General features: G+C 44.0%; 2 protein-coding genes and 1 long non-coding RNA gene across 5 annotated transcripts; 2 read left to right on the plus strand and 1 right to left on the minus strand.

Moving 5' to 3' along the window:
* Positions 1-754: 754 nt before the first annotated feature.
* Positions 755-10256, plus strand: RHCE (Rh blood group CcEe antigens). Its single transcript, XM_009948577.2, has 10 exons — positions 755-1054; positions 2302-2485; positions 2688-2838; positions 3519-3660; positions 5921-6081; positions 6386-6523; positions 6765-6895; positions 7803-7882; positions 8987-9060; positions 9686-10256. The coding sequence occupies exons 1-10, from the start codon at positions 922-924 to the stop codon at positions 9710-9712; spliced, it is 1221 nt and encodes a 406-aa protein (XP_009946879.1). The 5' UTR covers positions 755-921; the 3' UTR covers positions 9713-10256.
* LOC147413196 (uncharacterized) lies at positions 10257-11473 on the plus strand. Its single transcript, XR_015184071.1, has 2 exons — positions 10257-11047; positions 11175-11473. It is a non-coding gene; the product is annotated as an uncharacterized LOC147413196 (long non-coding RNA).
* On the minus strand, positions 10715-14202 carry TMEM50A (transmembrane protein 50A). Of its 3 annotated transcripts, none has more exons than XM_086480406.1 (7): positions 14158-14202; positions 13683-13794; positions 13167-13279; positions 12780-12847; positions 12491-12583; positions 12171-12231; positions 10715-11874 (listed from the first exon to the last, which is right to left on the minus strand). In XM_086480406.1, exons 2-7 carry the CDS (start codon positions 13773-13775, stop codon positions 11829-11831), a joined length of 474 nt encoding a protein of 157 aa, XP_086336532.1. In that variant the 5' UTR covers positions 13776-13794; positions 14158-14202; the 3' UTR covers positions 10715-11828. The 3 variants fall into 3 exon arrangements, with proteins under 3 accessions (XP_086336532.1, XP_086336533.1, XP_086336534.1); XM_086480407.1 differs by lacking the exon at positions 14158-14202 and adding an exon at positions 13947-13988; XM_086480408.1 differs by lacking the exons at positions 10715-11874; positions 12171-12231 and adding an exon at positions 12238-12377.
* Between the last annotated feature and the right edge of the window lie 107 nt (positions 14203-14309).

A 14309-nucleotide genomic window follows, 5' to 3' on the forward strand; every position in this document is an offset into this window, starting at 1 on the left:
TGCTCACTCTAGTGGCTCCTGGTTTAAAAAAACCAACAACAACAAGTAAAAAAAAAAAAAAAGCCTGTGCCTTAAGGAAAGGCTCAGAACCCTTAAGGCAACGGTACCTTGTAGCCACAATGTGGCAACAGTTGTTGATACACTTCTGGGTGAAGGCTGGATCTGGATTAAAGAAAGAATCAGGAGGGTGTAGGTCTGTGGTTTGATTCTCGCTTAGAAGCCTGCAGCACTGTGAACAGTGCTGTCTGCCTGTGACTTCCCGGCCCGGGCGTTACCAAGGGCTTCCAGAGTGTTCGCTGTAGCTGCTTCCGTAGCCGTACTATGAACAATAGACTGATCTTACAGGTAGCGTTGGAAATGCTCCATCTCCTTTACGTGTCCAGAGATTCTCATTTCTCTGGTGTTGGGTTGGATTCATCGTGTACGAGAAGGTTTGTGGTGAGACATGGGCGTAGAGCTGCCAACCTGAGAATCACACTGAGAATCTCTACGGGACCTTCTCCGACCTTCATATGAAGGGACTTGGGTCTAGGATGAGTATGAGCAGTGAAAATAAATAATGGTTTTGCGTAAATGTTCTACTCTTGTTGTTCTTTACTTGCCATTTACCTGATGTGTGAGGCTCCAGAGCCGCTCAAGTGCTGTATGGGTGGTATCCTGGGGCATTACAGTATTGACGGCTTGATACGTCTGTGTTCATGAGTACTTTTTGAGTTCAGTCCATGTCAGTTGTGGTAAGTTTGGGCTCCTGACATGCCACAGATAAGGAACTGTTCCTTGCTGACGCCTCTTGGGCTTTTTATCTCTCTGGGTTTTTATTCCTGCGCCCCCACACCTCGTTTTCTATCGGTTTGAGGTTACTGGAACATTTTTATAGGAAAAAATTTTAATGTGTTTGTGCTTAGTGTAATCTAGTGCACAATGTCTTCTAATTACCCCAACTTCCGAAGCAGCGTGCCGTGGCTAATCTTTTTTCTGGAAGTCGTTTTCATCGTCCTCTTTCAGTTTTTGTTCACAGGTGATGGGGTGTCCAGATCAAGCATCTCCTACCCAGGTAAGGTCAGCAACCTTGCTGTGAAAGGAAGGGTTAGCGCCTGCTTTTATTTTGCAGTGCAATAGAGATGGGACTCAGCAGGTTTGTGTATTTGTTAGCGAGAAGTAGAATGTTTTTGCTGCCCTTTAAGGACCTGCCTTGCCATGTGTGGTGTGTATTCATTTGTATCAAAGCAATGACAGTGAAGGAAGATGTGAGTGATACTGAGTTGCATTGTTGGTCTGTTTTCTGCTGCCTGGTTGCGGTGATCTTGACTCCTATGAACGGAACAAACTTCTGAGGGCAGGCGTTGCGCTGTGTTAAGTGCCTCCCTCTGTGAGGTCTTGGCGTGTGAAGGTGGTGTTGTGCTACAAAGGAAGAATTCAGGATGGCAGTATTTCCCATTTGAATCCGTGATGTAAATAAATGAGGTGGATACAGTGGAATTAAGGTTTTAAATATATCCTGAAGATGTGTTTTGTGCATTGATCGAAGGAATGTATTGGCAGATTATGCTACGGCCACAGTGTGTAACATATTTACAGTGTTGTGCACACACGAGCTGATTAATCCTCACTACATTCTCGTGTTACCCTCCCTGGTTTATAGCTTGAAAAATGAGGTCTGCTTACATGCAGTTTGGTATTTTGCTGTAGGTGCAGGCTGGCACAACCCTACGAGAATGTGACTGTTGGCATGTCCCGGGGGACACTTACAGACCCAAGAGCTTCTGTCTTGGACAGACTCTACCTTTTATGCAACGGTGCTTGTCTCCATGTTAAACCCTTTCCACTGCTATTTCTGTCCCTTCTGCCCAGATGAGGACATCATACAGGTTTTTCTCTGTAACTCATTTCTTCCCTGATGCCCTCAAGGAATGAATCGGCACTAATTCACAGTAACTCTCTGTGAAAAGTCCAACTTAAGCTCTTTAAATGTGCCTCAGGAAAAATGAATGCCCAAATTTCATTGCTAAACGTACTTCATTTCTGTTCTGCTTTTTGAGCCCTCAACCCCCATCCTATGGCATCCATTCTGATCACTTTGTAAAGGTATTTTCAGGGCCAAGGGTGGTGTTCTTCTGATTGCTTATGGATTGGAAAGAAAGCTCTGGAATTCTTTACAAGTCCTAAATAATAATGGCACCTGATTTTTTTATCTGAAGGCTTCTTAGTTAATTGTGAAATATTTATTTATTTACTTATTTAACCAGAAATCCGGTCTGCATTAACAACTTCACTGCTGTCTTGGTCTTTTCTGTCACGCAGCTTTTCAAGATGTCAGCCACATGGTGATTTTTGGATTTGGCTTTTTCCTGACGTTTCTGAAAAGATACGGGTTTAGCAGCACTGGATTCAACCTCCTGATCGTTGCACTTGGTGTCCAGTGCTCCGTGCTGATAGATTTGTTAGTTTTCTTTCATCAAAGGCAAGACGAAGATGATCTGAAAAGGTGATTAGTTTGTGTTCGAATTGGAACAATCTCGATCTGCTGGTTGTGCTTTGTGGGTGATAATGCCTTGTCATATGGCCATATTTGCAGACGTTTTAGAAGGCTTTGGGGTTTTAAGTACATTTTACGGTCTGTCATTCTTTCTTTATTGGCCCTGGCACAGCCCTGATACAGAATTATTTTTTTCTTTCTTTTATTGCAGAATAACAAAGGCTTCTGTGAGTATGACTGCTGTGGTCATCTCCACTGGAGCTGTTCTGGGGAAAGCTAATCCTCTGCAGCTAATTCTGATGACAGTTGTGGAGATAATAGTTTTCCACACGAGCAGATGGATCAACAAAACGTTCCTGGAGGTACTGTAGTGCGATTTCCAGGCACACGGGGAGGAAATTTCACTGGACCTTGGAATGTTGCCTTTTGGTGGTTTGTTAGTGCTCTGCTAACAGGAACATAAGTGTGTTCTCTCTCATCTCAGTTAGATTGTGTCTATGGTTTCATTAAGAGATAAAGTCTGACTTTGGAACTATACCTAAGGACATGGAACTCCGACTCCTGCATGCTCTCTATCTATATAATTGGCTGTATCTGTATTCTTGGCCTTAAAGGGTGAGCTGATCCGATGGGCTGGGATGTAGTGCATTTGGCCTTGCCCATGTCCTGACCATCCCCAACACGAGTGACAGCCTTGACCTATGCTGAGGCACTAATTGCCTTTACACTTTACCCCCTCCCTATGTCAGTTCAGTCTGGAAGATTTCCAGTAGGAATGGTGTACCAGCCCAGTCTGGACAGCAGAGTCAGACCTGCATTTAATGTGCAACGTGCACATACCCCAAACTCTCTGTATTGTGTGTTTATGAGCTGCATTGAATTCAGATAGGTCAACCTCGCATAAATAACTCATCCATAAACTGAGGGACTGTGAAAATAAATTGCTTATGGAGAATTTGCATGAGCAACTATATCAGGAACTGCATCAAAGGCTTCCCATGGCCTGAAATAAACCACATATTTGATTATTCTATTGATACAGGTTCCAGACAATATCAGCATGATGTATGTTCCCCTGTTTGGAGCCTACTTTGGTGTGGCAGCTGCCTCACGTTTCTCTGAGCCACCACCAAGGTCTGAGAAGAATGCGAGTACCCCGCAGTCGGATTTACTGTCAATGTTGGGTAAGGCATCTGCTTTAATGCCTCAGTCGGAAGAAGAGGTTGCAGTGAGAACATAAGGAAGGTTTGGGGGGGGGCTGGCCACAGCACACTGAAGCTTTTGCATCCAAAATGCAGGTCTGAATGCAGCCAAGCATAGAAAACTGCTGCTGCTGTGGTTTCTGACAATGAGTTGGTGAGTCTCAGCATGTTTCCTACCAGGCACGTAAGCCACTCCTGCAGCGGCTGTGGCTTAGTTCGCTTTCATCAGTCTCAGCATAAAGGCTGTGCCAGTTTAACCATTCCTTCTCCCAGCTAGGTTGTCCCCTTTGGTCACGTATAGGCGTATTGGTAAGGGGACCTGTGCACCAAAGTTGAGGCCATTACTTGTATTTTGGTAGTGCCTACAGCTCCCAGCTGGGGCTAAGGCTCAGTTTTTTTGAGGGCAAGGTGCTGTACAGAGATATAAAAAGGCAGTCCCTGCCTAGTAACGTAAATGAAAAGATAAAAGGCTGATGAAGGGTGGGGAATATGTTACAGACAGGCACACGAGAAAGGAACTGGGTGATGGTAGGCTGAATGTATGGGAGTTCCATTGTTTTTCTTAAAGAAACAAGTTGGTTTCTTTATAATCATGACTTCTGTTATGTAAGTGCCACCAGCTGAACTGGGATCTTTCTGTAAAGCCCACAGAGTCTAATTCTTATCAGTCTTCGTCCAGTTGAGGGAAAGAGAAATTTAAATGCTACTCCTTTGAGTCCCTGGAGTTCTTGCTTTGCTGGACAATTCGAGGAGATCGGTATTTTAATCTGACTCATCAAGATGCTGTTAAGCCTTCATTATAGTTTTAGTGCAGCTTGCTACAACCAAGTGCTTGCTATTTGGAGTAATTATATTGACATGTCTTGAATAATCCTGAGGTAACGTACTCATAGTTCCTTTTTCCTGCTTCCGAGGGCTGTGTGAAGGGTGCTGAGGTCGTCACCCATATTTGGACTCATACTGTGACTGTTTTATTTCCACAGCTGAGCAGATGCTCATAAGAATATTTCAGTGGCATTAGTAGATTCTTAATTTTTTTTTTTTTTTTGATGACTGACTAACTACCTAATCATGGGAATAAGATTGTTGTAGTACGGATCATTCCACCAGTCCTTGCTGCTGCCATAGGTTTTGAATTGCCAAATGGCCTCTTTTCTCCGAGAGGCACAGTTATCACCTAGGGTGAAAATTAGCAATGGAAATTGGATTTCAAGGAGCCAAGATAAGCTTGTACAAAAGCAGTAGCTGCCAGGGTTGCTGGAAGCTGGATTTCACCGTTGTGCTTTATAGTGGCAATGCCTGTGCCACTTCTGAATTGACTTGGACAGGAATACCTCAAATTTCCCTGTCAGGTGAATTGCACGAGGGTCTGGCACCTCTGTGGCATGGAGAAGACAACATTAGCTATGGAAGTTGACTGGACAGCAAAAAATAATGACTAGGCAAGGCAAAATAAACTGTTGCTTGATTGTGGTGTTGTCTGTGCTCTTAGAGCTACGCGCAGCGCCGGGAGCAGCGGCACAGATTGCCGAGTGTGGTCCGGCTTGACTTCGTGTGAGGCCACCTACTTCCCTCTGCTGGTTGGAATTTGGTCTATGCATATGTATCCATATGCACACAGGAGAAGATGTGTCCTGCCCAGCAGTGAGCTTGTTTTAGAGAGGCTGAGATTCCTGAATGCTGACTATTAGGGCCCAGGTCATAAAAGCAGAAGAACCTGTTTTCATTCCTATTGTTAGCGAAGCCTCTGTGGTCATGGAAGTGGGACATTGCAGTGATCTTACAGGAGGAGAGTGAATTGTTCTTTTGGACCCATATATCATGGAGTAGCTATTTGCCAGGTAACTCTTTCACAAATAAGGAGGAGGATAAGCTGTGTATAGCTGAGTTGGTGAAGCATGATCACCTCAGCTATCGGTCTTTAGCCCTCCTCTGGGGTAATCCTAGTAGACAGAGGTACAGAGGATTCTGTTCTTATGATCCAGTTCATCCTCTTTTTCTCTTCAAACCCTGTCAGGAGGCAAGACAGTTGTACTGGCAGCCAAGGTAAAAGACATTCCAAAGTGGACTTACTTAGCAGGTAGCTCTCAGGGCTGTCTGCGTTGTGAATTGTTATCCTTTGTTTACAAAGTGGGAATTATAGGGAATACAAAATGTGGGCTGGAGCCCTTCGGAGACAGCCAGTGATAGATTCGCCGTGGTTTAGAGCAGGCAATGAGAGCTGCTTGTCTTTGTCTCCAAGGTACTCTCTTTCTCTGGGTATTCTGGCCGAGCTTCAATTCTGTGCTAGCTGTGAACGACAAGAGCAAAGCAATCTTCAACACCTACTTTGCCATTGCAGCGAGTGCTGTAACTGCCTTCGTGTTGTCTGCTCTGATCACAGAGGATGGAAAATTCAGAATGGTAAGACATGAGAGAAAATCACTGGATGGAGAAGACATTTTTCTGTTCTTCTCAGTAATAGACTGAAACTATAATAGCTATTAAGTAAAAACCAGTCCAGGTTTTCAGCCTGACGGTCATCAACAGCCTCCCAAGCAGAACAGTAACTTAGAAATTATGTTCTCAGATTGTAATTTATGGTATACAGAGGCCCAAATTCACGCTAACGAGTTCGCACTTGCGTGAGACTGGCAATCTATGGTACTGGGCTGCTGTAAGGGATGACTGAATTCTCACTGCGTGTTTTTATTGTTTTATTTTACAGGCTCATATCCGCAGTGCAGTACTAGCTGGCGGGGTAGCTGTCGGTTACGCAGCACACAGTATCGAGTATCCTTGGATTGCAATGGTTTTGGGTCTGCTTGCTGCTGTGGTAACCATATTAGGATCTTGCTGTGTACAGGTAATACTCAAAACCTGGAATTGTTTTTTTTTATAAGCTGTATAAACTTCTTTTCCAATGTAGGATACCTCAAGGGAAACCTCTCTGTCAAAGAGGTTAAAGCTAGGAAATGTGATGTCTTTGGAGCAAAGCGCAGGATTGCGACTTGCGAGACCAAAGTTCATTTCTAGGTCTGAGACAGACAATGTGCTATTATCAACTTGCATTTCGGTGTATCACTGAAACCTTTTCTTCTTCCCAGAGATGCTTGAATGCTACCTTCAAGATTCGTGATACCGCTGGAACTCATTTCACTTTTGGCTTGCCTGGTGTGCTTGGAGCTCTTGCCCAGGTCGTTCTTTTAGTAATGAAAAACTGGACTGATTTACCAAGGTACATAAATTCTTGCAATTAAGTAATAAGCTTAGGTAATCATTATTGTAGTGGGCTCTGAGAAGAGTTCTCATACATACAGAAAGCCTGAACATCGTCACACATAAATTGTTTTATACCAGATAACCTAAAATAATCTCTGAAGTCCAAAAAAGTCAGTGAAAAAGACTTCCAGAGTTGAGCTGACTTTGGATCCGAACTTTAATATTAGCTTTTGGTCCTGTTTTCTGTCTCTTTTCGTATTTGACATTAAATACAGCAGATACAGGAGATGAAGGCTGGGGGTGTGCTTCCTTCCAAGATTCATTTTGGCTTTTGTGATGTGTTTTGGGGAGCTTTGAATGCTAATACAGAGTGGGGGCAGAAATCAGCTTTTCTTTTTGGGTGAGACTTTAACTCTGAGTCAGGGGCAAGAATGCCAGTTTGGAATAAAGCCAGTCTGGACACTGAACTGGAAAATATACTTGGGGAGATACCCTGCAAAAGCTAAAGGGCTCAGTTAAGGATATTCTCCTTCGGTTGTTTTGATCTGGCACTGGCATCTCGTTTTTGCAAATCAAGCTCGTGTCGTGTCGTACAAGAAGTTCTCTGGTTTTCTCAGTTTATGCAGGAATGAATCACAGTGCAGCATAAGGGCCTTATGCTTCTTCTCATGTACTTATTGAAACAAATACATTTAATATAGTTTTAGTACCACAATGATGGTTTCTAAGGGCAAAATATGTCCTCTGAAGTATCTATTAGGCTTCCGATAGGACGTCTTAAAACAACTAACTGCAGCTGCAGAGAGATTTTACTGGATTTTTATGAGAGGTTTTGATGTAGAATGTTGTGTATATAGAGAGTCATTCACAGCCTTCACGCTGAATTCAGCAGCTGTAAAAGGTGAATCACTTTTGCTTTTCAGACTGAGTTATTTGGTCATAATTGAAGTTGGTACCTTCTGCCTGACCATCAGTGTTGCCTTGATAACAGGTTTTATTACAGGTCAGTAACACCTTCCTCATTTCCTCGGGGCAAGGGGTAGGTCATCTTACTGCAACTGCTGTCGTGCCAGTGCAACCCTTTGCAGGACGAGGCCGGTTTAACTGGGGCTCTGGCGTGTGTTTCTTTGGGCAAATTATTTCTAGAAGCCGTGGGAAAAATGAATGCCAGGGACTCTTCAAAGCCAGCCTTTTGAAGAAGAGATGTATTCAACATGAATGACCTAGTAGCACCATTCTTTCATTGGTGAAGTTTATTTTAACAGATGCTTAACAGCTGCCTTCAAATTTCAGACAGGAGATGTGTGAGAATGAAAATATTTTTACGTTTGGGTATTGTCTTAGTGACAGCAAAATGCTACCTAGAGCTTGTCACTTTTTAGGCCAGTTGGTAAGAATCTGCAAAGTTTCATGAACGTCAGAAGCTCGCTGGCATCAGCCAAGCACTAGGCCTTTGATCACTCGTGGTTCGGGATCATCAGAGCTCACGTGTTTCCCATGTGACATTCTGGTTTGTGGCAGCTGCTGGTTTTCTATAGCTGCTAATTCTGTCTTGAGTAGAATAGAAATGGCAGATGAAAATTGCTGCGAAATATACTCTGAAATGATTTTTTTTTGTGCTTTAACTGATCTGAAACCTTGGCATTACCTTAAGAATAATTAAGAAGTTGGGCTAATCAAGCAGATTTTTAAAAAACATTTGGCTAAAATAATAATTCATTTGGTATTTAACCAATTGTTTAAAAATCTAGATGTTTCCATCTGAAATCCCAAGCCAACAGTGCTGACAAACCCGATCACTTTAAAATCACAGGCATTTTTCATGCAAGAAGTTAATAATTTTTGATGTATTTTTAGAGTCTGGCAGGCTGTTTAATGGGGTTTTACCTAGAGTAATTAATTTTTAGTAACAGAAGGCTCGATGCTGGCAAGCTTCTCTCTTTGTATTTGAAGACAACTTGAGCCAAGGGGCTCTCCTGAAGTATTTAGTTCTGAATTTGTATTTTGATCTACGTTACATTTGGATGCATGTTCCTAAGAAACCTCCAGTTACACACAATCTTCTCCTTTCCCTGATGTATATGTTTATATGTGTTTTTACAAACAGGTTTAATCTTAAACCTTAAACTGTTTAAGACCATCCCTGTATCAAAGCACTTTGATGACCAGTTTTGTTGGGAGGTAAGTTTCAATGTAAAATTACCTGCGTGGGAGTATATATAGCATGCTGTTGACCTTGGTGAAGAACTCTAGGTATTTGAATTTAAAAGAAAAAGAAAGGGATAATTCCATTTCACAGTGTGTTTTGGATGCCCTGTTTGAAATGGCTGAGCTGTTCCCACAGTTGCTTCAGAGCCTGAACATTACAGATGCGCGTAGTCTCCAGCCGGGATTGTCAGAGCCGCTGGTGGTCCCAGGGCTGAGCCTGAAACCACCTTGTTTTGTAACAAGTCATCTCAGGTGCTCAGACATCCTCTGGGACTGACAGCCCTGGCCGCTGTGCTTCGTACACAGTCCCCGAGGAGACCTGAGCGGCATCTAAGAGGCGTTTTTAGAAGCCAGTGAGTGGAAGGTGCTTTTTATGAAACCAGACCGAGCTGCCTTCATGGGTGCAGCGTGGCTGTGACTCAGTCTGATGCACAAACACAGGCCTTGGGCACCTTTAGGTGCTGAACATGATGCTGTATCTGAATTACAGGAAAGAGAAATGGTCAAAAATAAGCTTCTAATAAGGTTTTCCATTGCCTTTTTTGTATGGCGATTTGGTGCGTAAAATGTTCTTATACAAGAATGTTTGTCTTCACAGTTTCCCCGTTTGGCTGTTGGCTTTTGAATGGAGGAACCCAGATGACAGATTTGACCAAGATAAGATTTTCCTCTTTGTCACTAGAGAAAATGAACAGCTACGACGGGTTGAAAGGGCCCTTAAGTGTCAATTCTCAGGCTTGAAAAAGCCAACCCACTGGACACACAAAAAAATTAGTAATAAACTGTTGTAGTTACTCTTGAAAGATACAGGGTGTAAATTTACAGATGCAAACTTACAATGTATTTAGCTTTTCTGCTTTGTTGGTCTCACCTTAAATATTTTTTGTAGGCCGTGTACATTTGTTGCTGTAATGGCTTATCAGTCAAAATGCTTGGAAACTTTAAACTATTTTTAGCTCCCAAGTTTAAAAGTCAAAATATGTATTTTGAAGTATAATTTTTTCAAGGAGTACATACTCATTCTTAACTAGCAAAGCTTTAAAGTACCTGTTTTTAAGCTGAATTAATTCTGTTGAAGGCCTTGTTAAGCAAGGATTTGATGAGTGAGCTGGATCAGGGCCAGAACTCCACATCTTGCCAGATTGAACTCTTCAAGAGTTATCTGGCTGTGTAAATGAAAATCTGCAATGACTTGGCTCGGGCTAGCTCTTTGGAAGCTCAAATGGCAAGAAGCTGAATTGTTCTGCTTGTGGACAGTGCCCCTGAAATGGTATTTACTCATATTTGAGATTTGGCAGCAAACCTCAGAACAGCCTGTCTGCGCGGTGACAGTCTGCGCCACCACGGGGGCAGCTGCCCAGAAGGCTCTGGCTGCCCTCAAGGTGGGGACAACTGGAGAGACTGGGGGAACAGTCCTCGGTACCAAGGCTGAGCCCCCATTTCCCACGTGCCTTACGCTGAGCTGGTTTTCTCCAAGACACTTTGGTGCATGTGCGAGGGCCTGATCGGGCTGACTCTGTGCAAGCGAGCCCTTGGTTTTACCTGGATTGTGATCCTCAGCGTTTCTTGTTTGTTTCAAACTAGTTGACGTAGAAAAACTCTTTCAGAAATACCTAATAAAAAAAGCCAAAATTGGATTGTTTTTATTTATTCAGCACACTTGCTTAAAGATGAAGTAATGAGGAAAAGCATCACATTGGAGACAAGGCAGGAGTTCTTTGATGATGACTGCGGTACTGCACGCTGGCCTCAATTCCTTCATGAGGGATGAAGCAAAGTAGATCGCTGCAGATAAAGAACTGTGAGACAGGTTTCAAGCAATGAAACTTTCCAGCAACCAACCAAACATAACTTCTGCCACACAAACGGCTGTTTTCTAGCAGGAGGGCTAGAAATAGTACTTTATGCCCTCCCTTTTCCCCACGTCTTTTATCACTGATTTCGTGAGCAAGTAGCCTCGGTGAGTGCAGAGGACAGGGCAGATCCAGGATCAAAATTCTCCCTGGCAGTGACTGTCCCTGGTCTGAGGAGCGCTCTTTGCCCAAGGGAACTCTGACCTGAAGCCTACTCTGCCCTTGTTTCCACAGTAGGTAGAAGAGAGCTGACAGCAAGCTTTGGGGATGAGCTACTTCCATCTAGAGCCACTACGTAATTTGTACTTGGGCCTCTACGTCATCCACAGCAACAGTAAGTTGTTACTGACCAGAGACGACCTCGTTATCGCCACAGGATAAACTAAACATTCAGGGAAGGGAAAACAAAGATCCCGAAGCAGCGCAGTTCTAAATTATGCAAGAAAAGGCAGACACCAGTAAGTTTTGAAATTGAAGAAATGGTTATATTGTCCAGATACAGTAAATATTTAATAAATATATGTTAAAAAGTTGTTTTAAAGCATTTTTAGTAAGTCTTGGATTGTAAATAACGTCATAGAAACAGCTGGTTAAATACATCCATTTTCCACTATACTATTTACTTGTAGCAAACGTCGTATCATAAAAGTGGCTGCCATCGTTACTTGTTGCCATTTTACATTGTCAAAGACATACAACATTTAAATCAACATACAAGAGTAAAAAAACTAAACAGAATAGGACCGGAATTTTGAGTGCTATGATTTAAGTTTTCCTTGATTCATCTTTAGACACAACTGAAGGTCACCGTTTACAAAATGGTTTTACAAAAGTTGGGGAGTGTGCCCTTAAAAAACCAACGTGGCCAATGCACTTCCAGGGGCGCGTTCATTGCCACAAATCTTCCGTGCGACCAAATTTGAAGACCAGGCCTCTGTTTAAAACAGAATAAAGGGACATGAGTATACCACGGAGCAAATCAAGAGCTACTGTTTTAAAGACGTGATTTCAGGGAGCAAGTTGTATTTGTAACTCCAGTTCCTGGCCCTGCAATAAAGCCTACGCAGGCAGATCCCAGAGATCTGCTGCCTTTACCAGCAGTGTATTCACACAAGTCTAGTTACAAAACAGGACTTAAGGAAAAAAAAAAAGAGATTAAGAGATTACAGTAAGTTTCAGCTTTTATAATTAAAAATGAATTAGAGAAGAAACAAAGGAAGACACTCTTACCCAAAAAAGATGAACGCATTCTGGAAAAACACAGCTATTCCTGGGTACACTACTGGTTTTTCTAACAAAAGAAAAAACATCTCCATAAACTTTTTGGAAGTCATTTGCAGGCATATCCCATCTCTTGACATTCCAGAAACACTACATCGCACCATGTGAGCAGAGACAACCAGTGCCATTTAGACACGAACATTCGGAGTCTACGCCCTGTGAAGCGGTGGGAAGGAGCCGGGTTAGAGGGACCCCTTACAGGGCAGGGTCATTTAAAACACTTTAAACGTTCAAAAATGGACCAGGTCCCACTCCATGCTGTATCTTACCTTTAACAACGTAACCCCCAAAAAGGATCCACATGGAAGCAATCAGAGATCCAAAAGCCATCATAAAACCAATGAACAGCCAGATCCGAGCACCTTGAAAAGAGAGGGGGATGTTTTGTGCCTGCGTCCAAGTACAGACTTGTGTCGCTTCCAGCACCTTTCAGAGCCCCTTCTGTCACACACCAGAGCTGCGCAGCTGCCACCCCTGCACTGGTGCAGCTCTTACAGCTCCTCCAAGACTTAAAGGCTTCCCAGATCTGTGGCTACACAACAGCCTGCACCACCGTACCTGTTTGTCCCAGACAGCCTTCGCTGTAACTGTCACCCCGCACTTGTCCATTAGACACTGCGTTGATCCTGTATGAGCAAAACAGGATAAAACTGGGTAAATATAGGTAAAGCAAGAGGTAAGTGTTTACAAACCAACAGGAGAAACTTCTCAGAAACCTGTATAAAAAAGGATGATGTTGTGGGTTTTGGTATTTTATTTTTTTTAAGGAAGGCCAAGGCTAAAACTTAAAAAGCTTTTCTCCAAAGAGTAATAAGACTTGAACCTGTACTACACGTGTAATTTTTTAAAAATGATTCCTTACTTTAAATATCAACAAAGATAAGAAAGATACTCAGATAGTAACTTTATTGTTAGTGTGTACTCTGATCAAGAAATTACACTTACATTAGGAATGCAATAGTGGCTATAACCCCACAAGCATGGTATGAATGGTTGAAGTCTTCCACTTTAGGGTATTTTACAGCTGCATCTATGATTATCCACCAACCTGTAAAAAACTTATAGAAAAGAAGAGCCCAATAGCTTAAAACACAGACACAGAGCTTTTAACAATATATAAGATTACTCTAGAAAAAGAAATGTTAATATATAAAATCATTCCCACAGTCTCCAACCCACAGTCAACTGCTAGCGTTAACTATCAGCTTAGGAACAAGGTTAAATGCAAAGCCAAAGATTTACCTACTCCCAATGGTCATCACACGGGTAGAAGCTGTGAAACGAGAGTAACACGTGGATGCAAGCACCCGGAACAGATTTTGTCGTTAATTCTGCCGCTACATACAAGGACACCTTATCACAGCTCTTCCTTTTCCTCCCAAACAGCTCACCATTTTTAGCTCGTCGGCAGCTGACTACATCTAAGCAGCCCGAAAGCAGCGCAAGAGAAGTTGCACGTACCAGCACTCCCGCAGCAACAGAAGCGATCGTGTTTCGTTTCTCTCCCCAGTCAACACACTCCGAGCACCTCAAGTTCTCAAGAAAACCTGACATTTTTCAGCGCTCTGAAGAACTGGAACGGGAAAAGGGACGTTTCTTTCCAAGCGGAAAGCCATCACACCGTGCGAGGCTGGTTAAAACTGCCTGAAAACCCCACAGCCAGTGCCCCCTTCCCCAGGGACCACCGAGCAGAGCAGCTGACAGAGCCTCACCCCCGACACCCACCCGGGACACCGCTGGCGAGGCGAGACGGCCTCAGAGGCGAAGGCGCTGCCGCTCAGCGCACCCGGCCCTGGGAGCCGGGAGGGGGGGCCGTCGCCCTCCCGCGCCTGAGGCCGCGGAGATCCGGCGGGGCCGCGGCCATCCGGGAGGGGGAGAAGGCGCCGGCCCAGCGTCCCGCCCGGCCCGGGAGCGCTCCCGCCGCGGCCCCGCTCACCTGAGGGCGGCGAACGACCGTGGGCCGGCGGCTCACCGGCGCGCGCGCGCAGCAGCCCCGCACCGCCGCCAGCCGCCGAGGCGCGCACACTGCGCATGCGCGGCGCTCAGCTGATGCGCTCCGGCAGAGTCATGAGACGGGGAGGCCGCGCG

This window comes from Leptosomus discolor, chromosome Z (assembly GCF_034619465.1).
Source record: "Leptosomus discolor isolate bLepDis1 chromosome Z, bLepDis1.hap2, whole genome shotgun sequence".
Taxonomy (NCBI): domain Eukaryota; kingdom Metazoa; phylum Chordata; class Aves; order Leptosomiformes; family Leptosomidae; genus Leptosomus; species Leptosomus discolor.

Coding starts and splice junctions, on each gene's coding strand:
- TMEM50A (XM_086480406.1), bottom strand. CDS start 13,775: ATGTCAGGTTTTCTTGAGAACTTGAGGTGCTCGGAGTGTGTTGACTGG. Junction 13,280..13,682: donor CTGTTGCTGCGGGAGTGCTG/GTACGTGCAACT, acceptor CTTTTCTATAAG/TTTTTTACAGGTTGGTGGAT. Junction 12,848..13,166: donor GCCACTATTGCATTCCTAAT/GTAAGTGTAATT, acceptor TTGCTCATACAG/GATCAACGCAGTGTCTAATG.
- RHCE (XM_009948577.2), top strand. CDS start 922: ATGTCTTCTAATTACCCCAACTTCCGAAGCAGCGTGCCGTGGCTAATC. Junction 2,839..3,518: donor TCAACAAAACGTTCCTGGAG/GTACTGTAGTGC, acceptor CTATTGATACAG/GTTCCAGACAATATCAGCAT. Junction 3,661..5,920: donor GGATTTACTGTCAATGTTGG/GTAAGGCATCTG, acceptor TTTGTCTCCAAG/GTACTCTCTTTCTCTGGGTA.